The following is a 27,019-nucleotide window of genomic DNA, read 5'->3' on the forward strand; positions in this document are numbered from 1 at the left end:
ATATATATATTTTAATGAAAAATATTAAAAAAAGTATTTCCATACAAAATATAAAAAAAAACATTCAGTAAAATTTCGATTAAAAATGATTTAAAAATATATATTCAATAAAATTTTGTTTAAAAATATTTAAAAAAATATATTTCAAAATAGAATACGTATAGTACATAATATTATATTCCGTCATATAGCGTGGCTATACGTCGCCACGGTATGTATCGCCACGTCAACAAGAACGTTTATCGCGTATAGATGTTTCACATGAATAAATAAATAAATCATAATATTACAAATATACGCAGCTGTTTTGTAATATTATGATTTATTTATTTATTGTTACTTGTTAGCCCTTAATTGGGTCGATTACATTTATTTGTTTACTATCATCAGCATACAGACTCAGTCAGGTCAGTAACTCAGTATTTGTCGGGTTTTGATTCCATGCGCACGTCTATAAATAGATTGTATTGCTGCAAGTTGAAGTGGCTTTTATAATACTGTACACAAAACAATATGGTCGTGTGTTGTGATTGTAAATAGTCTGTATTTTAGTATGTTTCAATTCAATGTCTATTGTTATATGTGTACCTACATATTTCTTTGTTTACTGCATTTGTGATATACGAACTTTATGTTGTGTTTGACGTGTGACGAATCTGCAAATAGGTTGTTAGATAAATCTAGATTTAGTGTAAAGTTAGAATGCCTGCTTTGTTTATATCCTTGTTATTTGTCTTCAATCCTACGTGCACGACATTAAGACAACGAGCGAGTTAATTAAGTAGTTGTTAATAACAACAATGATTCTATTAGCGAGTAGCTGTTATGAATGGCAATTGCTTTAATAAGGACAGTTTGTATGAAAAATAATAATAATCAGTTTATTCAGGCATAACCGACCCATAGAAAATACAATTGAAATAAATGTGGTAATATTAAAAATTAATACAAATAACAAGTTTTAAGAAATTAAATTAAATACAATCTATCAAATCATTTTCAAATTTTATCAATATGGACGTCTATACACTTCGTATTCTATATATTTCCAGAATTTCGTTGTTGGAACGTCTCATTCGGCACCAAAAAGATGCAATTCTTGTGCCAATTATTGCAAAGAAATCGGGTACTCTCGCTCTCGCAAACATATTTGTAGCTCTGCAACTGTATTAAAGGTCGTTGATGTGACTTTTATGCATTCCTACCGTGGATAAGTGTAGAATATTTATGAAGCAGGCATATCAATGGTCGGTATTTTACTCGGAACTAATAACCTAGCTGTAACAAAAGCTGTTTGAATCACTCACATAATTAGTGTAAATCATTTAATTAGCTAAGGATTCGTATGGAAAAATTTAGAAATCGGATGGATAAAAGTATACCTTATTTTTTTTTCATCAAACCCATACGTTAGGGTTATTGATGGATAGGTCTTCAAAAATGATATTGAGGTTTCTACTATCATTTTTTTCTTAGCTCAATAGTTCGCGCGAGAGATACTTCCATAGTGGTTAAATGTTCCCCCCCCCCCTCCTTAACTTCTAAAATGAGAGAATGATAAAACAAAAAAGTATATGATGTACATTACCATGCCAACATTCATCGATTATTGGTTTGAAGGAGATCCAGTAAGTAGTTTTTGTTTACAAGTACAAGAACTTTATATTATGTTACTTGCTGCTACGGAACCCTTCATGGGCGAGTCCGACTCGCACTTGGCCGTTTTTTTAAATCATACAAAGTTACTACGCTAATATTTTCCATTAAAATCCTTTGTAGCCCTTACCTTAACCTCATAATATATAAGATATTGAAGATGTTAATTATATAGAACAATGACTTTTGTTCAAATGTTACAAAATTAATAATTATGCACTATTATGCTACAATATTTTCTTAAGGCGAAGAGTAAGCAGAAAACACGCAAACATGGTGTTTTTTGACAAGTTTAGTGGTGAAACTATAGCATTTCGAGCTATGAACACTACTTAATCCTGTTACACATATCCTTAAGTCTTATTTGTAGGTTGCTAATGCTTGCTGTTGGTTATAGTTAACCCTGCCAAGCCTTTTTGAACTACCACTTTTCTTTGAAGTTAAACAAGTTTTTTGGCATGGCGTGACGCATTTTTTTTAGTACTTCTCTCAGAATAGTTATTCTTATAGCTTGTACTTTTTTGTGTAGGTTCATTTATTCAGATTAGTAGTGAATAACGAGGATTGTAAGTATATAAACTGTTTTCCACGCAAGAATTTTGAAAATATTGGCTTTGTTACATAGATGGCGGGCCGGCAGCCGTGAACTCATATCGCTCAAGGTCGCTGGCATTTAATGTGGCCTTAAGGTCTCTTTGCATACTTTCAACTACGCACAGATTCTTCACAATCGCAACTATTATTCCTATACCTAGGTTCCGTACAAAGTAGCAACCTCTATCAATTAAAACTAGAACTATTTAACAAATACAAAGAATTTAATATAATGATGTTATCCTTGAGGACACTATTTCCAAACCGGTTGGTGAACCAAGTAGGTGTCATATGAATATAATAATATTAGTACGTCAATTTAAATCGGGACCTGGCTCGAATGACGGTTCTAGGAAGTACAGTCAGCAAGAAAAATTCAACAAAAGCAGTTTGAATCAAGTAACCAGTAAAATAGAATTTAACCTCGCACTAAATCATCGAGCCAATTTATTTTTGTAAGGTAGAAGGACAAAAGCGATGAAGACCATTATTCCAGATAATAAAATTTCGCATCTTTTATTTCTTGTGAAATTTTTGGTAAGACTTGATGTTTACGATTTATGGCCCATTTAATGATACGGTTTTTTTATCTCGGCCAATAACTTTTAAAATATTGGATTAATAAAAAAATGAATCTATCTATTTTAATAGAACAGTTTATTCACTACAACTTTTTTACCGGGCTACCGGGCGAAAAATTAAAAATTTCAATGTATGCATACACTAATATGATGTTACAAATTCAACAAACAAATTGAAAAAATTGTCCTTAAAAATCAATAGTTCATTTCCTTACCAGCAATATTAACGTCCTTTTATACATTTTATTTTATTATATTCCGTACAACTAGAAAATGCTTAGTAGTTATTATTCATAACGTCATGTTTAGATGCTAGAATAAAATGTAAGGATACGAGCTTAATAGTATAAAATTGAATAATAATCTACAGATATTCAGTGTGCTATGTTGCTAACGCTACTAACAGCACGAGGGCGGGGTGGGGAACGCGGAGAGAGAGAATGGTCGCTTCTGAACTCAGGTCCCGAGTTTGATTGACCGGCTTAAGTACGTAAATATATGTATATTCGTAAAATATACGTATTCGAAATTGAAAGTCACCGTACTGTGGATTTTGGTTATAACAATATCATTATAGTAATTCGATGATAATCTTTATAAATAAAAAAATCGTATTACGTTTTTTTGCTCGCGATGAACTCCTAAACTATTGAAAAAATGTCACAACAGGTTGTGGACAGAGGCTTACTATTTAACACAATAGTTATTTCAAAACATCTCAGATTCAAACCGGATTGACGAGTTGGTTTCATCTCCTAAATTCTGTTTCTATTCGAATACAAACAAAGGCATTTTAGTTGAATTTATATGATTTAAAAACTAAAAAGGCCCAATCGTGTTCAGCTTCATCATAATATGTCTCTCTGTGAAGAGTTTGGAATGATTTAATAAATATATTAAGGCAGAGCAAACGTTATGACAAAAATTATGACTCAGACATTCTTATTTATATACCAAAATGGAAATAGCAAGATTGGAGATTATTTTTAGATTATATTCTCTATAAAAAAACTACTTGCATTAACTAACTTCGATGTCACTGAATATTTAAGAAACTAATATTGAATAGCCACAACCACAGATGAATAGCTCCAATACAGAAAAAAAAATAAAAGCCTTGACTTTTCGTATTCATCGATAGCCCTAGTCTTTCTCTTTCTTTCTGAAGGTCTTTATTTATTAGGAAGCCAACGTGCATACAAATATCTTAATCTACGGAAACATTTAAAAGTTCTTTCATAATGATAAAATTCCTTCACTTATAGGCTAACTCGACACGCGTAATAGGTATAACATTTTTTGTTTACAACTTAAAGCTAAAGATAATTTGAAAAATATAACATAAATAAAGCCACAAGCAAAAGGCTGAAAAAATAATAAGTTTATAATAAAGAAGGAAAACAAAAGAAAAAAGAAACAATAACTACGAACAAGACTTACCATCTTGCAGTAGTTTTATAATTTTTTTAACTTTTTTTGTGAAATATTGGGCAGAATGCCGAAAAATATCTATGCCAGCTCTTTTAAACAAATTGTTGTAAGTGACAACTATTGTACACAAGGCCACCACCATCTAGATTGCTGCCTAGATTAGATCTGGCGAATCTAGGCCTGAACGTTAATTTGTTAATAATATTATGTCACCTACCATTACGCTTTGGTACCACCAATCGAACCATAATCAACAGATTTGGGCAATCGATCCCTCCATCTATAATATTTTTCAGGAAAGAGAGATCAATAAAGTCCCTGCGATCAGACAGTGACGAAGCTTTGTAAAATGTTTTTTGTAGCATATTAGCAAGTTCATTAGCGTATTGAACAGAATTATCGGACTATCTAATATACGTTCACAAAAATCGTCAGCTTTTTGCTAATGTGATTTTTCATTATTATAACACTAGAAATAAGGGATTTCTTGTATCTAATTCTAGTAGGCTTCATAAGATACATAATAGCTTTAAGGGTCAGTGTATTAACTTCTATAATAAAGTCCCAGCCACTGTTCAGGCATTATCTATAAATAAATTTAAATGTTTTATTAAAATATGGCTCTGTCGTAGGTCCTTCACAGCTGAATATCTAAGTCATCGGACCGCCTGGGACTAGATTGTGATTATTTTATAGCAATAGCAATGACAGTACAATATTGTATATTTTTATTAAAAAGAGCGCAAAAAAAGAATGCTGGGAAAGTTTCTTGCGCCGCTTCTTCTCTCTCAGAGCGCCATTTGTTTCCGAAGCCATAGTAGTATCTAGTATTTTAGAAATGACATCAAAAAGAATACTAAAGGAATTAATTTTGAGAAAAATAAATGCCTTTTTATCAGCACACCCTAGATGTGTAATTTATTCTCCACGCGGTACCCGAACAGAGGTTGTGGCGACAAGTGCAGCTTTCAAGAGAAAGTTCCCATTTTCACCCGTTTAACCAGTATGAGATGGTTGTGTTATCATAGCGACAGACTGATGCTTGCAGCCATAATGTTAACCTTGTTTAAATTTACATTCATGTTATGAATCATCCGAATGCTTCGAACATTAGTTCATAGTTGACATAAGTCACATTAGGGCTTCCAATTGTATTGCGGGATCTCGGAATATCGAGTCATTTTCACCGCATCATTTTCAAGCCACGCGTAATGAGGTATTACGAGTGCGGGATCCCGCGGGATTTGCAGGATTACAGAGAAGCAGAGGAAGTAGTAAGGCGGATGAAACACTGGACGTGTTATGTTTTCTAAGAAAAACATTTTTTATACTTATTTTCAAGAATAAAGGTATTTGTTACTTAAGTAATTATTTTATATTTACGTTCGAATACGTACTTAATCATTACAGGGGTAGACAGAGACCACATCTCTCACCTAAAAATGCCTTAGATTAGATTATATTGGTTAGTGCGGGATTCCACGAATTCCGAGATCCCGCAGATTTACCAGTGGGAGGACCTTTCCACCGGATGCCGGCTAGATTATGGGTACCAAAACGGAGCCTATCTCTGTCTTGAAGCAGTAATGTGTAAGGATTTCTGTGTTTAGGTCTAAAGGGCCTATCTAGTGAAATTACTGGGCAAATGAGACTTGACGAGCGCAGTTGTAGTTGCGCTCAGAATTTTTGGGTTTTTCAATAATCTTGAACGGCACTGCATTTTAATGGGGCATAGCGTATCAATTACTATCAGCTGAACTTCCTGTTCATATCGTCCTTTATTTTCAAAAAAAAAATCGCCTATTTTACCAATACCGAGATTGGAGATAGACAGCGGTAATGGTAGCCCTAAGCCACATGCATTAGACGAGTTATTATTCCGGTTGACGGATTATTATTGACGTTATCACCTTACATAGGTGATAACGTTTCTACATAAAATAAATAATATAATTAGTTATTTATCTACTTTGCGTATCAACACATACTTATCACCATTCACAACAACAGCGTTCATTATTCAACATAGTTACATAATAAACACACGTTAACATGGCTAAGAGCTTGCGTGCTGTAAAAAGGACTTTATGTGTATTAAACGAGAGTACAAAGTTCTCTGCATTGTGTGTACGTAAATTTGGTGTTTGGACGAAAGATGGAACAGTCAAGTCGCCGTACAAAGATATTGAAATACCCAACTGTACTCTATATGACTACGTGTGGCAGAATCTGGAGAAATGGCCGGAGAGAACTGTGTCCGTAAGTAGAAGCCAAAGTAAAAAAACCAAGTCGTGCAACTCGATTGTTCTACCGTAAAAAGTTGTGAGATTCATATAATACCAAGTGGGTCAATTTATTTAGTCCCTACTTAAGGGTCTTTCTGCTTCCAGGTGAGGATAGTATGGCTTATATTGAATGCTCGACTAATATTGTGCGATTAATATTTTTATTATAAAACAGTTAGCTTATTGCCAACATTAAAACACCTAATGGTTATTAGAGTTTGGATGATGTAATCATCATGCAAAAGAGTGTTGTAATGTTGTATTGAATTTCATAACAACACTCCTATTTTTTTTCATTCCATTCATGCTAAAAGAGTTTTAACAGACAGCCACATTCTTATTGCTCGATGCATGGTATCTGTATGAATTTCAAAAAAAGAACATTTTGCTTTACGCGCGTTCCACACCACCAGAACGTCGCGCGCCGTAAAAAAGTAGGTTATTCGAATCCCCGCCATTTTACTTCGATATTTTTATTGTTTTGTTTACAAAAAATGAGCGATTAATTTCCAAAAGAACATAATATTCAATTGAATTTTAATTATTGCACTGTACATAATGTAAATTACTACTAAAATAAATAATTATTTCATTAATACTTAGTTTATTTGTATATAATCAGTAATGGATGATATTAGGCTACTACTAGGACTGGCTGTTTTAATGTTAGCAGTAAGCAAACTGTTTCAGAATCTTTTATAGGATTCATATTATGGGTGTAGATAAAGTGTTGTATGCAACTGTTGATAATTAGGTATTAAAACACTCATGTGATACTATTATCACACTCGATTTCGCCTCGTGAGATAAATCCACATTCGTGTTTTAATACCCCTTATTACACAACAGTTGCATAAATAACTATTACTTGTAGTAGCAGTAGAATTAATGCAATGTTCGTCCGGGCATTACTGCATATAGTAATGTGAACCCAATACGTCAATTGCCACTGCACTGCTTTGCACGATTCAATTGAACATGCAGAAAGGAAATTTTATTTGCAAGAAACATGATTGTAGTTAAGATGTTAACATAATATTATTTATAATCCAATTATGTTTCGTCAATTGACATGCAAAATATGTTATATATAACGATAATATATGAGTTGTCTAAGTACCAACACAATACTGTAATACTGAAACATGTCGGATTTCACAATTCTATAATTAATATTAATAAAATTAAAATTTAAAGATATTATGATATAAGATGTAAATAATTTAATAATTCATTTAGTACCCATGTATAATGTCAACAAATTTAATGTCACAAAAGTAAGAGGCAGTCTCTTTTGAATTGGTGGTAGTTTTTGACGTTCAATAAGTGTTTTTGAATCCTATTTTGAATAAAAATATTTGAATTTGAATATAGTTAACCAATTAATTAACATATATTATTATCAAATAACATCATAATAATAATTCATTTAAACTATAGAAGCATTAATTTATTAACCAGCAGTAGCAGTTAAGAGAAATTTGCTGTTTTTATGTTAGACGGTAACGACACGACACTGGTATCACATTAGTAAATAAATTTATTTACTCATGTGCTGGTATATGGTCAGCTCTGATGATAAAAATATCGTAAGACGATATCGTTGCATAGCATACGTGGCTACAAAGGTTATTAGACTATTAACCGACATAGATACGGCGTGCCAGTTTAAGTTGCTTAAATAGTATTATTTCCTATGACATATTATTATGGGGCACTGCAGCCGATATTAAGACCATCTTTGTCCTACAAAAGAAGGCTATTAGAATACTTTATAATTTTCTTGCGCTCGTTCTTCTCAGGTCCGAAGCATAATTTAAACTTCTCTCGTATCTATTTAATAACAATATTTGAATTTATATCTTATGCATTTCACCAACAAGATTTTATGTTACCGCGCCATATTTGAGGTGACAGAAAGTAACAGGAAATAATAACTTTTCCACGGAGATATATAAAAATATAATATAATACACACACATTTAGACAAATTATCTCGTCCCAAACAAGGCATAGCCTGTACTATGTGTACAAGAAGCAGACAACGATATATTTAATACAATATACTTACTTAAGCGTACATAATATCCATAACTCGGAAACAAACTCATCATAATATAAATGTTTGCACCTACCGGGTTTCGAACCCGGGACCTCTAGCTCAGTATGCAGAGTCACTAACCACTGGGTCTTTAGATGGGTTGTCAACGTCAACAATAATCTAATAAATCTTATTCATAAAATTCTCGTGTCACAATGTTAGTTACCTTACTCCTCCGAAACGGCTTTACTGATTTTTACCAAATTTTATATGCATATTCAGTAGGTCTGAAAATCGGCTACTATCCCCTAAATGTCAACATTTTTTTGGACGTAATTTTTTGTTTTTATTATTTTATGATACAACATTAATAAAATTTATGTAACCCTAAACTTTCAACCCTCTACGATCAACCCCTATTTTTGTATCGCGATTTTTATAGTATTCTGTTCCATCCACAAATCCGCTATAGGGTTGCAAGATGGCAATGGATCAATACTTACAATAATTGTAGTACGATAAATTTGGTAGGTCTGAGAATCGGATGCATCTACTTTATACACCCCAAAATTTTTTTTATTACTTTATATGGCAATACAACGTTTACAACATAACGTGCCTTTTATGCCTTTTTATGTTTTTTAAAAACAACAACAATATTGAATGATATATTTGTTATCGAAACATTATCGTAGAAGTACCTGCTGGTATCATAGATTCAACTTTCCAACTATATTTGTTCTATTAAATTCTTTATCTTAATCTTTCGTTAATATAATATGTTATTATCTTTACTTCTAAGGTTTCTATAGCTGTAAGGGGAATAAATAATTATTATTTTATTTCATTTTATTGGGGTTGACAACAGCTTAATACAAAATAATCACCTATAATTAATTAATACAAAAAGTATGTGTGTCAGCTCCGGCGCACGACTGGAGTTAACTCTTCAACAACGATTGTCTTTGAACAGGTACTAAACAAAATGAAGTCCAATGGAGTCAGTTGCGAACAGACATACAGCAGAAGCTAATAAAAGTGTATTAATTAAAAAATAAAACAATAGCTTAGGTTAAAAATTGTCTATTTGGCGTGAAATGCACTATATAATATACTCTCATATAAATTTGTATCAACTATATTGATAATTCAATATTTAATAAATACAAAGCACACATGTTTATATATACAATATATGTCATATTAATGTATGAATTGTAACTTACTTAGTACCCCACGTGGTTATCAGATTTTCCGGCACTATTATTTACACCACTTACTTCTATAATTTACAGAATTTTCACTTAACTTTATGAAAGTATAATAATAAATAAATTTCAATAATATAATAAAGCTTCAAAATACAAGAAAGTGAAAGGTGTGCGAGAAATGATGCTCACCAAAAACGTTACTATAGCATTTGATATGCAGATTTTAGTCTTCATATTTTTCTCATACCGGGCGCCTTATATGAACATCGATTCTTAATTAGTAAACTCCAAAAAACTCCAAAAACATAGCCAATTATAGTCTACCACGGTTTACCTAATAGAAGGAACAGCAGTGCTTACAATAATAAAAAAAAAATTAAAATGAATAACACTATATTAGAAATATATATCGTTGGATCGAATTATATTGTTTATCAAATTTCAGCTTCCTCAATACGTACTTAACATTCGGTTTTAGATTTCTCAGTGAAACGCCAAGAAGCAAAAAGTAGGAATTTAAGATTTTTGTAAGTTGAAATTGATTAGAGTTAAAATAAATACTAAAATTAAAGATTACAATGAGTGGTAGATGTGGTAGTCTCCTATTCACGATGCCACTTGGTCTTCAGGCATTGAGACGTCGCTTCATTGTGTCTTCAATTGAATTTATCACGGGGAGTGTTCCAAAGAACTGTTTCACCTGATTCCTGCCGACAAATTCCATCGTCGCACGACACGTCACAAATTAGGATATCATCCTCACCATCTGGATGTGTGGCGTTCCCCCACAGTGCGTTTTTCAAGGAACTTTCTTCCATGTACAACAAAGCTGTGGAATGAAGTGCTTCCGGGACAATACGACATTGTCACCTCCAAAAAAAGCGCGTACACCTTCCCTAAAGGCCAGCAACGCTCCTGTTATTCCTCTGGTGTTGCAAGAAAATGTGGTCGACGGTGATCACTTAACACCAGGTGACCCGTACACTTGTTTGTCCTCCTTTTAAATAAAAAAGGAAGTAATTCGCAACATTAGTTTGTTTTCAGTTTGAAAGACGCTGTAGTTTTTTCAAACAACTGAGCTAATCAGACTTAACAACTTATATCTCAAAGTGACGAGCGCAATTTAATGCCGCTGAGACTTTGAATTCAATCAAGTATCAAATTCAAATGCAATTATTTTTTCTATTTTCGAACGTCAAAAACTCATTCAAAAATGCCTGGGAAGAACGGGAGCATAAAATCAGTGGGTTTCTATTTATTTTCTATAAAATTTGGTTTCAATTAAAATATGTATTATTAAATATGGATCGGTCGATCCATATCCAGTCTGTGGTTTCATTAAGGAAGTAATTTGTGTTAATGTTTACCACATAAACGTCTTTTTACAGTACTTTTGAATTCATTCCAATGATGATAAAAATACTAAAATACATTCTAATGATAATAATATAATTTTTCAGGTGTGTGCAACCACAGGTCGTGGTTACACATATGAGCAAGCCTTTAAACTGTCAAATGCATTTGCCGCGAATCTGCGAAGGAAGTTCAAAATTAGGGACGGTGAGGCAGTTGCTGTTATGTTGCCAAATGTACCGGACTACCCTCTCGTTGCGATGGGGATTTTAGAAGCTGGTGCTGTTATAACCACATTCAATCCGATATATACAGCACGTAAGTATTCAATTATATTACTAAGATGGGTTGCCGCCGATTTAAACGACGTAGCTTCCGTTTACAATGATCGTGAATAGGATTTATTTACAATTATAATGGAACAAATAGTAAATGTGTAAACAGTCCTGCACTGCTCTCATCCAACGTATTCCGGGAATCTTGACCCTCAGACAAGCCAAAAATAATTACTATATTTTTGTAGTAAAACTTCGTAAACTTGAGAATGCGTGACGATTGCGTTACGCGAATGGCTATTTCTTGATTATTTCGTAATTTAATTTCGTTTTTGAACAATTTTATACTTTAATATTTTGCCTTACTTTAGTCGTGCGGTCTAAGGAACACTCGATTTTTTGTATTGGTTACATAAGTAAAACGTATAAAAATAACTTTTACTTATAGATGTGGTTAGCTTATGATTTATGATCTTTTGATGTCCCAAGTGCTTTTGAGACTTTAAATGCTACCAAATACTATCATAGAATTCGTAAAAGGCATTTATTTTCTCAAAATGATTCAGTCATTAGTAATATTGTTTTCGCTTCAAATATGACTTGGACAATTGATCGTCTAAACAATAACAGTGAGAAGAGGAGACAGATATTTCAATTAACATGTTCGTTTCTCTTTTCCAGATGAAGTCCAAAGACAGTTGGTAATGTCTGCAGCAAAACTGATCATAACATTACCGGAAATTGTCGGAACTATAAAAGCAGCTTTACAATTAGCCAAAGTCAATATTCCAATTATAGTTATAAAAACGAATGGTGATTCTATACCCGAGGGTACAATTGCATTTAATGAACTCAGTGAAGATGCGAACGTTGACAAATCTTGTCTTAAAGAAGTAAGACGAACTGGGAAAGATGTCTGCTTCCTTCCCTATTCAAGTGGAACTACTGGTTTGCCTAAAGGCGTGGAATTGACACACCGGAATATTATTGCAAATTGCGAACAGATCAATGAGCCTCTTATTAAATGTCACACAGAAACAACCGGTAGGTATTATAATTTAAGTATATCAAAAGAGATGTTTCACCTGATTTCTGCCGCCAAATTCCACCTTCGCACGACACACTACAGATTAAGATATCACCCCATCATCTGGATTTAAACTTCGGAATCGCGAAAATTTAACATTGTAATTATTATGATGGGTACTCACGATATACATATATATTTTATGAATTTGGTGCCGATATTTCGATCAAATTGAAAAATGAATCATGGTCGCGGCCAAAAAATATACCAGTCTCGAACGAGAGAAGAATGGTAACTCTATAGAAAAAATTGGTAACCATAGCACCATTGCATGTTATCAGAAAAACTTTTTCAAGCGGGAAATTTCAAATGAAGAATCCCTCTTAAATTTTACTTGGGTAGGCTACTCACGGCGATTTTTCGTTACGGTAATTTTTAAATCACAACTCCAAATGCTATACATAGCACTCGACTCTGATCAGTCACTAGAACAAAAAATTTTTAACAAATAAACAACCGACTTCAAAAATACTATTCCAAAGTAATAGATATAATATACACTAAAAAGTATAAAAATAATTGCGTATTTTTATACAACATAATTAATTAATCTAATTCCGACAGCCTGGGACTAGCTTATGATTAGATTATAGCAATAGCAATGACAGTACAATACTCGTATTTGATTAAAAAGAGCGCAAAAAAAGAATGCTGGGAGAGTTTCTTGCGCCGCTTCTTCACTCTCAGAGCGCCATTTGTTTCCAAAGCGGTAGTAGTGTCTAGTATACTAGTAATGACAATATGTAAAGAAAATAAATGCCTTTTATTTATTAACGGCACCAAGAATTGAACGGCATTCTCGAGATTTAACTGATACGCCCTGCCCATTACAATGCAATGCCGCTCAGGATTCTTGAAAAACCCAAAAATTGAGCGGCACTACAACTGCGCTCGTCACCTTGAAACATAAGATGTTAAGTCTCATTTACCCAGTAATTGCACCAGCTACGGCATCCTTCAGACCGAAACACAGTAACGCTGACACATTACTGCTCTCTCGGCTAAAGGAGCCTCCCACTTGTAACTTCTGATGTGAAGCCGACATGTGCAAGCTTTGTTGTGTTTCTGATTGAAGGGTACATAGTAAGTGAAATTACTAGACTAATATCATGTCTCAAAGAATGTTTGTAATTGGCAATCGCCTCACTGCATTATAATCGGGAGGCTGTATCATTTGCCATCATGTGAACATCTTGCTCATCACATTATTTTATCTTATAAAAGAAAAACTTTAGTAGAACCTGGCTATAACTCAAGTTGTTCGTACATCGAACAAATTTTAATAATGTAATTTAGGTTGATTCGTTATTCGCCCGATCAGCAAACTAAACCGCGTAAGGCGGCCGCTGCATCGGCTACCCCGTGGCTACTAGTTCATTCACAGCAGCGACCGAGTGTTGGCATTCATTATATCAGCTCATATATAGCCTTAATTTGGCAGCAATTTAATTATGTCATAGTTAAAATTAGCACAGTTATTTCCTATCTAGTAGCCACCTAATACAGTCCAATAAGTAATACGTAAACCGTACATCAAGGTTCTAAAGTACAAAGCCTTAAAATATTATAAGGAACGAATATTAATCTGCCACAATAGTTGCTCAATGTTTGTTGGTTCAAGTGTTTTTAAAGATTTAACAAAAGATCCTCGTTAGGATACAGCAATGTTAGTTGTAAGTGCAACATCAATGTTTTCTATTTGTTCAAATGGTGACCTTAACTGTGCTGTTATGAGAGTTCCTGAGAGATTAAATTATTAATGTTATGGTGCTCCCTAACTCACGGGAAAATATAAACACTAATGGTTGTGCTTACTAATTTTGTAATATTGCTTTTTCCTGGATTTGGAAACCGATGATAAGTGACAATCTCATCTTCGGAACGTGTTCTGTCGCACTTAGTACATATTCAATAGTAGTTTGAAGACATATTACACAAGATTAAGATTAAGGCTTATACGTATAATAAAAGTTTAAATTAAACACTAAAACAAATTAACCTAATAAAGAAAAAATCGTCCTGTCGTACTAATAAATTATAATAAAGAACAACGTCATTTCAATCGTCAATTTGACTGAATTTTTATATTAAAGCCGTCAATGTGACCAGGTTTGCAAAAGTAATAAAATATATTTCAATTCTGGTATATTTGAGCGTAACCACATACAAAGGTTATACATGTGTGCAAGAGCAAAATCTTATGTATGACGCACCCTGGTCGCGGCGGCACTGCGGGGGCGGCAAGAATCTCTAGACACATTGACACTTGACAATGATAGTACATCTATCTGTCCATGTGGCGCCTTTCTTTCTTTTTTTTTCAGCAGCAGTTGCTCTGCAGTACATATGCAACAAAAATATCCGAAAGTATGAACGTCATCAGCAGCGTGTGTCGTGTATTAGGGAATCAAAGACCAAAACGATTTAGGCATCAAGTGGACAGATTGATGTACTGTTAGTGTCAAGTGTCAATGTGTCAAGAGTGTCGCCCCGACCACGATTCATACAATTGGATCGAAATATCGGCATCAAATTAATAAAATATATATCGTGAGTACCTGTCATAATAATTACAATGTTCTTATCTCTTGTAAGCCTTATTTGTCTATAGGCCAGTATATTCTAAGTCTGTTTAATAATCGCCAAAAATGCCTAAGTGTGCTTTTAAAAACTGCGAAAATAATCAACATAACAGAAATGTTTCCGAAGTAGTCTTTTTCTTTCGGTAACTTCTATCCAGTTTATGTTTTAAGGTACTTAAAAATTAATATTGACCATTTAAAAATAAATATAGCGACTCATTTCTGTTATGTTTTTCTTTCTGTAGCTTTTGTCCAGTTTATGTTTTAAGGTACTTAGAAATGATTATTGTCCATTTAAAAATAAATATATTATCGTTCAGTATTTAAATAACTAATAAATTCGCCACACACTGGCCACACATACACATGATGATCTGACCGCGAAGTCGTGCAGTAATAATATTTTACGAGCTCTCGCGGTATCGCGGAGAAACAAAATTACCTACGAACAATAAAAATATAAGTATAAAAAAAGCCTTTATACCATGTTGAATTACAATTTTTTTAAGTTAAAACTTCCTTAGTCACGTTGAGCACTTTTTGGTAGGGGAAAATCTTATGGGTTCGCGTCACTGACATGCTCATTACTGGCGCACGCGATAAATAAATGATATTTTTTAACATATATTTAATTTAATACTAAAAGTTCTATTGGCACTCTACAGCTGCCAATTTTTTTTTAAACTTATCTAGTTTTAACTATCCGTTAGTAATCTTAACTTAAACTAATATTATATAAATTAAACACGTAGAAAATAATTTTATGTTAGTTGTACTATTTTTATTATTAATAATTATTTTTGTTTTATTTTGGTTGGTTCGGTCTATGCCTAACATAAGCCAGTCTTACACTTTTCTAAAGGGCCGGAAATGCTCCTGTGATTCCTCTGGTGTTGCAAGAGAATGTGGGCGGCGGTGATCACTTAATACTAGGTGACCCGTACGTTCGTTTGTCCTCTCTTCCATAAAAAGTCTTTTCCAGCATGTTCCATTATTGTAATATTATTATTTAGTCGAAACTAAACCTTAACGGACGACAATAATGGTGAGTTTTACGATATTGCAATAATTTGATATTCCCGAGTAGTGTAGGGGAAGATTAATTGATTAAAACTGACACATGCAATATTTTTGCCCTTTATTGATGTGGAACTTCCTGGATCTATTCTGTGTGTATATCATGGAAGATGATAGTCAAAGTCAAAGTTAAATTCAAATAAACTTTATTCAATTAGGCTTAAACTAAGCGATTCCGAATCGTCACTACAAATATTTCTTTTAAATTACCAAGTTCACCATAATGTTCGTTAAGCTCGTGAGAAGAACATATAAGAAACTCAACGGCCATTGTTTTCAATCAAAATAGTATATTACAATGGCTGTTATATACATAACAAGTTAGTTTGTATGGTACTGCATCCAATATATGAGTCCTCTTTAAATAATATAAAGTAATTCATAAAAAGTAATAAAGAATTAACTGTATAAATATAAATTATCGTATATTGGATGCATCAACCTTTACAGCTTTAATCATTGTTTGCCTGAGGATGCTTCGTGAACATGATGGTCGTGACTATAAGTAGTGATTAGAAGTGTCATAATAAGTACCTGATTGATAATACCTAATGTTGCTTCTAAATTATTTAACTTTATATCATTAATCTTTTTCAAGTTGAGAAAGATGATTATACAGAGTTTTTTTTTATTACTCATATCATCATCATCAGCAGCCGGAAGACGTCCACTTCAAAGGTTTCCCCCAAACATTTCCGAAACAGCTTTACTGATTTTTACCAAATTTTATATGCATATTCAGTAGGTCTGAGAACTGCCTACTATCTCTTTTTCATCCCCCTAAATGTTAAGGGTAGTCTACCCCAAATTTATTTTTTATTTTTTGACATTTTTTTTTATTTTTATTTTATTATTATTCAGCATTGTAAAATTTAAATTTTCGCCCTTCTACGATGTACAACTATTTTTGTATCACGATTTTTATATTATTCTGTTCCATCCACCAAACCGATATAGGTTATATGGCAATACGACGTTTGCTGGGTCAGCTAGTTACTCATATAATAAAATAAAAATATAATGCCTTATATTTCTAGCAATAAAGAGTTACATATTTTATAATTGCTAGGGCTAGTAACTTATGTAAAACTAATTGTTAAGTACTTAAAGGTTTTTTAACGTTTTACTTTATGTTTGCAACAACCCCTTTACAGGTGAACGCCTCCTCCAAAGGATTGCCAGTCTTCTCTGGTTTGAGCTAGTTGAAACCAATTACTACCAGCTGACTGAATAATTTCATCTTCCCGTCTAGCATAAGGTCTGCCTCTTTTACTCATATAATATTTATTCTTTATTTCAGCGACACATCAAGACTGTGTAATGGCGGTTCTGCCCTTCTTCCATATTTACGCAGCATCAGTTATAATGTTTCATAAGATGTCCCACGGGATTAAGTTGGTGACACTAGCAAAGTTACAACCTGATCTCTACATGCAGGCGCTGGAGAAATACAAAACAAACGTCTTGTTCGTGGCTCCACCTCTAGGTAAATACTTAACTCATAATCTTACATTATTTACGTCTAGATAGACTGTGACAGCTGTGAACAGGTCGAAAAAAATAGCGGCGAACTGTTAACCTCTATTTTCAGATACGCACATACACTAAAAGAAATAGATAACAAATCGCGAGTGTAAGACTTATCTGTTATGCACACTAAAGAAATAAACTTGGCCTGTTATCATGTGTTGCCTAACAGCAAAAGGATCTATTTATTTATTCATTACAAGGAAACATAACAAACACATCAAAAGAACTGAACAATATAGGAAGAGTTACAAAATATAGATGCGTCCTAAATCCCAACACGTGTTTCGATCATACAATAGTAACAAAAAAAAACACAGTGGTAAACTGTCACAAACGCAAACAAAACAAAAAGTAAATTATTTTAGCTTTAGTATAGCGACTTACGTCGAAACTTTCCTTCTCAAGTCCAAGTTATGTCAGTTGGTGCTGGGGCTGCTGCTTCGAATGCCGAAGACGGTAACGTCGCAAATATGTTGATCTCAATGAGTCGAGACACTTGGCTCGTGGGCCATAGAGTCGCGGAGAATGTACAAAGTACTATCTTCGCGCCAATAATACTGCCAACCCAAGCGCTGGCAGATATTTCGGTCAACGGATCAGCCTGGCTATCCAACTATTCTTGGTACGCTTCTTCGTTATAATATTTTTAATTTTATACAATCATAGTATTGTAAATATAGTTATAAGATTTGTTTAGTTTAATACACGGACTAGTAAAAAATAAGGACTCCGTTTCACCTCACATAGCAGTGTAGCATCAAAACAAGCCAATTAACGTGTAAATACATAGCCCCACGCACACACCTACACTACTACATGCCGATAGGCGGCCATTATGATGAGGCCATGATTAGTCTCAATAAAATATTTTTAAAATGCCGTCGTGCGTTGTGAAAAAGTGTAAAAACGCTACTTTATTATTATTATTTAGTATTTGTGGCCATAAATTATTATTTAAGAAAAAATTGTGTAACTAGTAACCGTCCCCCGTAACCGCACACACAATATCATAACGGTGCTTCACTTGCTAATATCACGGCGCGGAGTCCTTCATTTTTTACTCTTCCGTGGTTTAATATAAGTGTTTGTATAATAATTAAGAATAGAAACGATAACAATAGAATACAAACTTTACAATCAATGTTATTATCGAAAAGGTCATTATTCGATTGCTACTAATTATATCTTAATGAATATTGAGATTAATTTATCGGGTACTTGTGTCTGTGTTATCGTTGCTTATTGAATTTTTATCAGACATTTTATAGTAGTCTTTACCGAAAATCGCTGATCCCAATCATCTAGCAAGAAGATAACAATTACTTTGATGATACCTTTGTTTAATATAAATACCTACCTTAAAAATAAATGCTGACTATTTTTAAGTGAAACTTCTTTAACCGATATGCTCATGACTGGCGTATACGATAAATATATAATTTAAAAAATGAATATAAATATATATAGTTAGACACTTTTTGGGTGGGTGAAATCTCTGAGTTTGCGTCACTGAAGTGTTCATAGCCACAGACCAGATTCTGTGTTCTGTGCAGTATAGGCTAAGCTGAAGTTTTTTGAATTCAATTCAGAAAAATCTTTATTCACTGTTAAACTTTATAAGTTATTTATTGCAAGTCAGGATGAAGTACAAAAGTTAAAATAGCATTCGAATGAGTATAACAATATTCATTAACAATAAATTTAGAAACATTAATCCTAACTATCTTTATCATTCAAATAATCATTTTTTTTTATGGAATAGGAGGACAAACGAGCGTACGGGTCACCTGTTGTTAAGTGATCACCGCCGCCCACAATCTTTTGCAACACCAGAGGAATCACAGCAGCGTTGCCGGCCTTTAAGAAGGGTGGTACCCATGTTGTATCGTCCCGGAAACACCGCGCAAGGAAGTTCATTCCACAACTTTGTAGAAACGTGGAAGAAAGCTCCTTGAAAACCGCACTGTAGAGGACCGCCACACATCCAGATGGTGGGGATGATATCCTATCTTTCACATTATAATAGGCCTTCGATGTTAATTTATTTTTCCGATACTTATAAAAAAAATATTGGTAATGTTTTATTATCATTTGGATGTTTATTATAAAATATAACACAATCTTTAACAAACACTTTTAGAGATTTAGAAGAATTTTACATATCCACGTATTGTACAACATTAGTGCTGTGTGATGTGTATATCTTATAAGTAAAATTGAATGGATTTAGCGAAAATTGATCTGTGAAAGATTGGATTTGCGTTAGCGAGTCATAACTACAGTAAGATTATAAAACTTATCTAAGTAAATAATGAAGTAATTTAATTTAACGAAAAGTAGTGATATATTGTCAATAAAACCACCTAAAAACACCCTAGAATTTTATTAATTTTTAAAACATAAAAGAAGTATCTGTGGCTAAGCCGTAAAAGGTATATGTAGATATAGTGTGTCACGGATTTTTTTGTCGATATTATAAAGTTCTATAATTACTATATATAACTTATAAGTATATACATAGTGTATAAATAGTGTATATACATGTATAAAACCTTTGTGTTAATTCAGGGTGTCAGCTTCCTGCATACCAAATTTTATGAAAATTTGTCCAGATATTTGCGCGTGAAGAAGAAACAAACAAGTACATTTATAATATTAGTGTGATAAACATTTATACATTATAATATTTGTAACTCCTACAATTATTGTGCCGCACGCATGAGTACCTCTAAGATTGCAGATTGTTTTATTACTTACTGGCACTAATCATATTATTTTGAATAATTCACTCTATATATTTATAATTTATAGCTTACGTGTTATTCTGATGTATAAGGTATATTATTGTAAAGTTTCATCAAAATCCATTCAGTAGTGTGAAATAGTAACAAACATACATCCAGACATCCATACATTCTTACAAACTTTCGCATAGTAGGATAATAGGAGGTATTAAAAGTTTTGCTAATCAATCGTCCTTTGTAATTCCTGCGTAGATCGCGCATAATTTAATATGAATTTTATATGGCGTACAGTAACAGAATTACTACTGAGCAGTTTTCTGATAATTTTTATGGACTTAGATGCTCATACTGTCTATCTAAACAGATTAATAGTCAAAGAATATTATAAGAAATAAGCCGCACTCACTTTGCCCAATAATGCCGAGGAAGCTAGAAACGATTCCTGGATGGCCAAACTTATTCTACAACAGAAGTAGTGTCAGATCTAAGATCAGTTGCTCACCTGGACATTTCTTTATGGAACAGGATCTCACGAACCCATCATCTTTACCCCAAACGTGAAAAATCAAGTGTGGCACGCATATTTCCTCCACTGCACGTTTTTAATTAGTGTATTTATTAATGACGTAAAATTTCAGTTCTACTGATGGCAAATCACCCAGCAGCTTCCCCGAAGACATATCAGCACTTGGAAGTTGTGATAAATGGCGCTGCGTCAACGTCTTCGTCTGATGCTGATCGGTTTCTTGACAAAGTCCAGGTACTTTAGAAATAAAACAGTGTTTTTTATGCAAGAGGAGGTTAAACGTGCCTACGGGTTACCTGATGTTAAGTGATCACCACACCTTACATTCTCTTGCAACACCAGAGGATTTGCAGGAGCGTTGCAGGCCTTTAAGGAAGGTGTACGCACTTTTTTTAAAGGTACCCATGCCGTATCGTCCCCGAAACACTACACAAGGAAGCTCATTCCACAGCCTGGTTTGAAAACCGCACTGTGGAGGACCACCACAAATCCAGATAGTGTGGATGATGTTCTAATTTGTGGTGTGTCGTGCGAAAGTGGAGTTTGGCTTCAGAAATCAGGTCAAATTACTCATTGGAACACTCCCCGTGATAAATGTGGTAAATGACAAACAATGAAGCGACTTCTCGACGCATCGCTAGGTGCTCGGGCCGTTCACACAACACTGGATCTCTGACAATTCGAGCAGCTCTGCATTGCACGCGGTCAAATGGATCGAGCTGATACTGGGGTGGGCCAGAGAGATACGAGAGATAACAGCAATACTTCATATGTGGCCGGGCCTGCGCTTTGAAGAGAGCTAGAGTGTGTGACGCCCAGCTTCTTCGAAGTCAATTTGGATTTGCCCTCCTGATGACCGTGGTACTGGAAATTCATTCAAAACAGACGTGGCTCAAGATTTCAAGACCTGTTATTTCGATGAAGTCGAAGAGCTGGTAAAGAAAGTGATACGACAAATAAAGTTTTTTTAGTGGTTAATTGATTTTTTTACTCATTACAGCGTAAAATACGTTTTGGACAAGGCTACGGGCTGACTGAGACGTCTCCAGTAGTCTGCATGGTGCCGAAAGGATTTGAAGATTACGAAGCCGTTGGCCATGCAATACCAAGCACTGAAGTGAAGCTAGTCGATAGTGAACTAAAAACTGTCGGACCCAATAAGGTAAACTTTGAAACATCTTGTTTATTCTTTATTATGTGAGCATTGAATGAGACTCAGCTTTGTAATAACTATTTTTACTCGGGTAAAGTCATCTATTAACAGAACATAATCAGTTTAATTTAAAGTCATCATCAGATTAAATGCTCTTACTTCTAAATATGTATAAAAACGTGTGTGCATTAGACAACACTGTTGAAGTAAAAAAATATTAATCTATTAAATTGATCAAGAATATATTGAAATTATGAAATAATCAAGAAATCAACGCTCTCGTTACCAATTCACCAATTTACTACCCAAGTCAAGCGTGCGTAAAGAATTTTCACATCGACTGTTTTGTTTTTCGTATTGTTAACACACTCTTTGTAAAAGGCATAAAAGGCATTTATTTTCTCAAAATTGATTCCTTTAAAATTCTTTTTGATGTCATTTCTAATATACTATATACAACTACCGCTTCGGAAACAACTGGCGCTCTGAGAGAGAAGAAGCAACGCAAGAAACTCTCCCAGCATTATTTTTTGCACTCTTTTCATTAAAATGTAAAATATTGTACAGTCATTTCTATCGCTATAAAACAATCATAATCTAGTACCAGGCTGTCCGATGACTTAGATATTCAGCTGTGGTTTAAATTTATTTTAAGATAATGCCTGAACAGTGGCTGGGACTTTTACCCTTAAAGCTATTATGTATCTTATGAAGCCTACTAGAATTAGTTACAAGCAATCCCTTATTTCTAGTGTTATAATAATGAAAATCACTATTAAGAGCAAAAAGGTGACGATTTTTGTGAACGTATATTAAATTTTTATAAATTTACTGACAATGAACAGTCTAAATATATTCCAACATAATATATGAAAAATTACATGTCGATGGCAGAGTTGTTAGGATGAGAAAGTGTAACAAACTTTCTTTTTTGTTTTTGACTTGCGCTGTTATATATTAAGTTGCTTAGTAATTGTTTCAAAATACTATAGCTTGCAAAGGTTCAGTGATTCGTGACAATTTAAATTGCAAATTAAACCAATGATTACGCCAATTTCGGTTGTAATGCTAATTTTTCACCAAATTGTTACTTTGTTTCGTATCTCTGCGTTCCGTTTCTAACTAAGGCTTATCATTAGTCGCTGGCCAAGACTTGATCGTAATGTTAGATACATGCACTTACTTGGCATTCGCATAATTGATGATTATCATTTCGATAATTTTGATAAATTAATGAGTTTGCTCATATTTTCCCCGTGTAAATTATGAATTATGAAATGCCGTGATCGTCTTTTTTCGTTAGTACCTTAGTATATGTAAAGTATTAACAGTTTTGCTGCTACATGAAAAGTTTGACTGAAAATAGTGAAAACTCGGAAAAACCCAATTTCTCAAAGATGAGTGAAATTTCATCTAAATCTTACGATTTTACGAAGAGCCATTTCGAAGATACAGGAAATATAGATTGCTCTTTTAATAGTAAAAGATTATATGAACTAGATTATATAAAATTATAAGTATTGCATATTAAGATGTTCTATGTGTTATTGGTGTACCAATAAATTAATTGCAGACAGGAGAAATTCTGGTTCGAGGGCCACAAGTGATGAAAGGATATAAAGATAATGATGAAGCTAATGCCAATGCATTTGCTGATGGTTGGTTTAGAACTGGAGATCTGGCCGCCTGCGATGAGAATGGAGTATTTAAAATAAAAGACCGTGTAAAGGAACTGATAAAGGTAAAAATTGCGTAAATTTTCATTGATTATAAAAATTGCTTAATCCGACTAGACTGGAGTGAATCGAATAGACGTAAATATTAAGCATTTCTTTATTATATCACCAAATTAAATATATATCCAAATCTTATATTTAAAAAACGTCGAGTGGTGTCGTGGGACACCGGATGGGAACGAAGTTCCTTATTATAAAAATATTAATTATACTGATTTACTAATATAATTAATATTTATGAATAAAGTAAACAATCAATGTAATTTGTCAGAAATGTGTCAAATGTCAATAATTGTTACTTGTCAATTATTTATGTATAAATAATAATCAGCAAGATATTGTCGCAAACATACATAGATACCTTTAAACATCCATGACTCGGAAACAAACATCCATACTCATCATATACATGCTTGCACCTACCGGGATTCGAACCCGGGACCTCTAGCATAGTAGGTAGGATCGCTAACCACTTGGCTATACAGGTCGTCAGTGATAACCCTCACCTCTGGGATTAAATTTAAATATGCAAATATTGAGCAGGTTATCAACTGTAAAGTAGATCCTGTAGATGAAGCCACAACCTGAGAGTTGAACAAAGCATACAAGATTACATCAACAATAAGTCAGTCGAACGGTTGGGTCAGTTGGTAAGAGCGTTCGCATAGAACGCGAGAGGTCGCGTTCGAATCCCGCATTGTTCATAAAATTTGTGTAATAAATATTAGTAATTCTATCATCATTTACGTGCCCGCTATTTTAAGTTTTTGATTAAATCTTTAAATCTTTTGTAGGTAAAAGGCTTCCAAGTACCACCCGCTGAATTAGAAGCCGTGCTACGTGATCATCCAAGTGTTCAAGATGCAGCAGTTGTTGGAGTGTCACACCCTACAAAAGGAGAAGCGCCTAAAGCATTTATTGTTCTTAAAAAAGATGTTACTCTTGATGTGAAGGACATAATTGATTTTGTTAGCGAAAGAGTCGCTTCTTATAAGCGTGTTGATGACGTAATGGTTTTAGATAGTATACCGAAAAGTGCTTCGGGAAAAATTCTCAGAAGAACACTGAAAGATAAATATTGCTGAACCCAAAAATTACTGAAATTCTATCTCTATTAACAAATGAATGAAGAATGAATTCTTTAGACAGCAACAAGGACTTTCTTTGAAATTCTTACTTGTTGCGTATTTCAATTTATTAGTAATAATTCTATAGATTGTGTGTCTGTCACAATAGTCCTATTGGCCTTTAAACTTACACTAGCTGACCCGTCAGACGCTGTTGTCAATAGAATATAAAAAGATGTAAGTATTCGGGAATATCTAGAGCCGAATGTGTAATCAAAGTTAATGATCCAAATGTTTTGAGATTTCTTTAGTGTTAATTCCGCCAATATTTGTCTTTTAAATAATTCGACACGTGTTTCGCCTCTACAGGACATGTTGACTCGCCAAAATCTGGCAGGAGACTGAATAAATTTTCAAAAACTCATTAAGAGTTAAAAATGAAACAAAAACATATTTTTGAATGATTTATAATTTTATAATAAAATGATAAGGATTAATATTGTATTTGTGTAAACAGCTTTTATATTATTACCGCTTTATAATTGCCAATTTTTTAAAGTATTAAAATGGAGATAGTATTAACATACTAAAGGAAGAAGAGATAGACACATGCTATCGCGGACTTTTTTGTATACCAATATAAGATACAGAATTCCACCATACTTTATTTTGTTATACCTCTAAGGGCTTAGACAGCGTTTTGGTTGAAAGCCCCAGACGGCTTATTTTTTCCGACACCTCCAATAAATATCGTTAATGTATGCAAAAATGTGTACAAAAATATAACAAATTATATACTAAAACCTTTCTCGAGAACCATGCTATCCATTGGTGAAAACAGCATGAAAATCGATACAGTAGTTTTTGAGTTTATCGCGAACCGAAAGACAGACAGACACGGCGAAGGAGTGTTTTATGATATGTAGTGATTATGAAGCTTCTAATTAACTTTATAATTGTTTAACGTGTGAGCTGTTTTATCGCCGTTTTCATCTGTGGGAATCATAGAGAGAAACTTTAAATTATTTCTTCTATATATTTTATAAAATAACTGTATTGTATCACTTTTAACATATTATTTATTTATCACTCATATGATTTATTGATATAAAGAAAGACAACGGTCGTCGCTTCGATCCATGATCTGTCTCTTCTTCGATTGTTTCTTTTTCACATCATATTTTTTTTCAAATTAAATTATTTCCCATCGTTGAAGCCAACAGTGTACTAAAAAGATCTTCTACACGACTAAGATCTCCTTGATACTATGCTATTAATTTTTAAATGGTAAAGGCAATAATAACTATGCATATGTATTGAATTAGTTGATGTATAAATATGTAATTAGGTATGCAGTAAAGTGTGTAATTTTCTTTAATTAATTGAGAAATAGGTTGTATGCATTTTTATGTAATATAAAATCTAGATTGACCCGTTTCAAGATAAGAAAAATGACGCATGATTTGCATCAAAGAATCATTTGATAAGTTCAAATGATTCTATGATGTAGGAAAAAAATTATGAAAAGCTATTAATAATATAATAAGTATATCCTACTACACGGATAATCAAAATAATGTTATTTTATTAATGGGTAGTAATTATTTTTATTAGTTATTATTTTTCTTTTGCAGTATATTATGGAACTATGGAATCATTACATTGTCTAATTTGTTTAAGTAGCCGTAAATATTATACTCAAAGAAAGGCATTAAATATTTTGTTTGTGCAATAATCTATTGGTAAATAATAACTCACGGTAATGTCAAGTATAAGAAATGATATAAATACAGATTTCTATATTAAATTACGTCTTTATTTTATTAAACCTCATCATTTATCGTAATCCTGTTAACTAAAGAAGAGATAAGTAAAGAAATAAGACAGTAGTCTTAATCAAAAAATGATCTTAAAATAAAAATATGAGGAACAAAGTTGTCTTTAAATAAGTGATCTTCAAGTGAATGTTATTCAAAATATATTGAAGCTTATACAGCATGCCTCCATATTCAAGGTCAAGCTGAAACGGGATGACAGGTCAGATGGTCAATATCATCAGAAAAATCAGAAAAAAATCCATCCCATATTAA

The 27,019-nt window shown here is 33.2% G+C and overlaps 1 protein-coding gene across 7 annotated transcripts; it reads left to right on the forward strand.

Annotated features, from left to right (window-relative positions):
- The first annotated feature begins 430 nt into the window (after nt 1–430).
- On the forward strand, nt 431–25,341 carry LOC126966676 (uncharacterized). Of its 7 annotated transcripts, none has more exons than XM_050810821.1 (9): nt 431–551; nt 6,273–6,521; nt 11,260–11,470; nt 12,109–12,471; nt 17,474–17,659; nt 21,086–21,207; nt 21,974–22,135; nt 23,700–23,867; nt 24,657–25,341. In XM_050810821.1, exons 2-9 carry the CDS (start codon nt 6,315–6,317, stop codon nt 24,945–24,947), a joined length of 1,710 nt encoding a protein of 569 aa, XP_050666778.1. In that variant the 5' UTR covers nt 431–551; nt 6,273–6,314; the 3' UTR covers nt 24,948–25,341. The 7 variants fall into 7 exon arrangements, with proteins under 7 accessions (XP_050666778.1, XP_050666777.1, XP_050666781.1 ...); XM_050810820.1 differs by having other exon boundaries at nt 431–539; XM_050810823.1 differs by having other exon boundaries at nt 437–539; nt 6,292–6,521.
- Nucleotides 25,342–27,019: the final 1,678 nt, after the last annotated feature.

Source organism: Leptidea sinapis, chromosome 11 (genome assembly GCF_905404315.1).
Source record: "Leptidea sinapis chromosome 11, ilLepSina1.1, whole genome shotgun sequence".
Taxonomy (NCBI): Eukaryota; Metazoa; Arthropoda; class Insecta; order Lepidoptera; family Pieridae; genus Leptidea; species Leptidea sinapis.

What these genes read in the sequence shown, in the direction of transcription:
- LOC126966676 (XM_050810821.1), top strand. Translation starts at nt 6,315, where the DNA reads ATGGCTAAGAGCTTGCGTGCTGTAAAAAGGACTTTATGTGTATTAAAC. An exon ending in ATGTCACACAGAAACAACCG is followed by an intron (nt 12,472 to 17,473) that starts GTAGGTATTATA and finishes TCTTTATTTCAG; the next exon opens with CGACACATCAAGACTGTGTA. An exon ending in GGTTTCTTGACAAAGTCCAG is followed by an intron (nt 21,208 to 21,973) that starts GTACTTTAGAAA and finishes TACTCATTACAG; the next exon opens with CGTAAAATACGTTTTGGACA.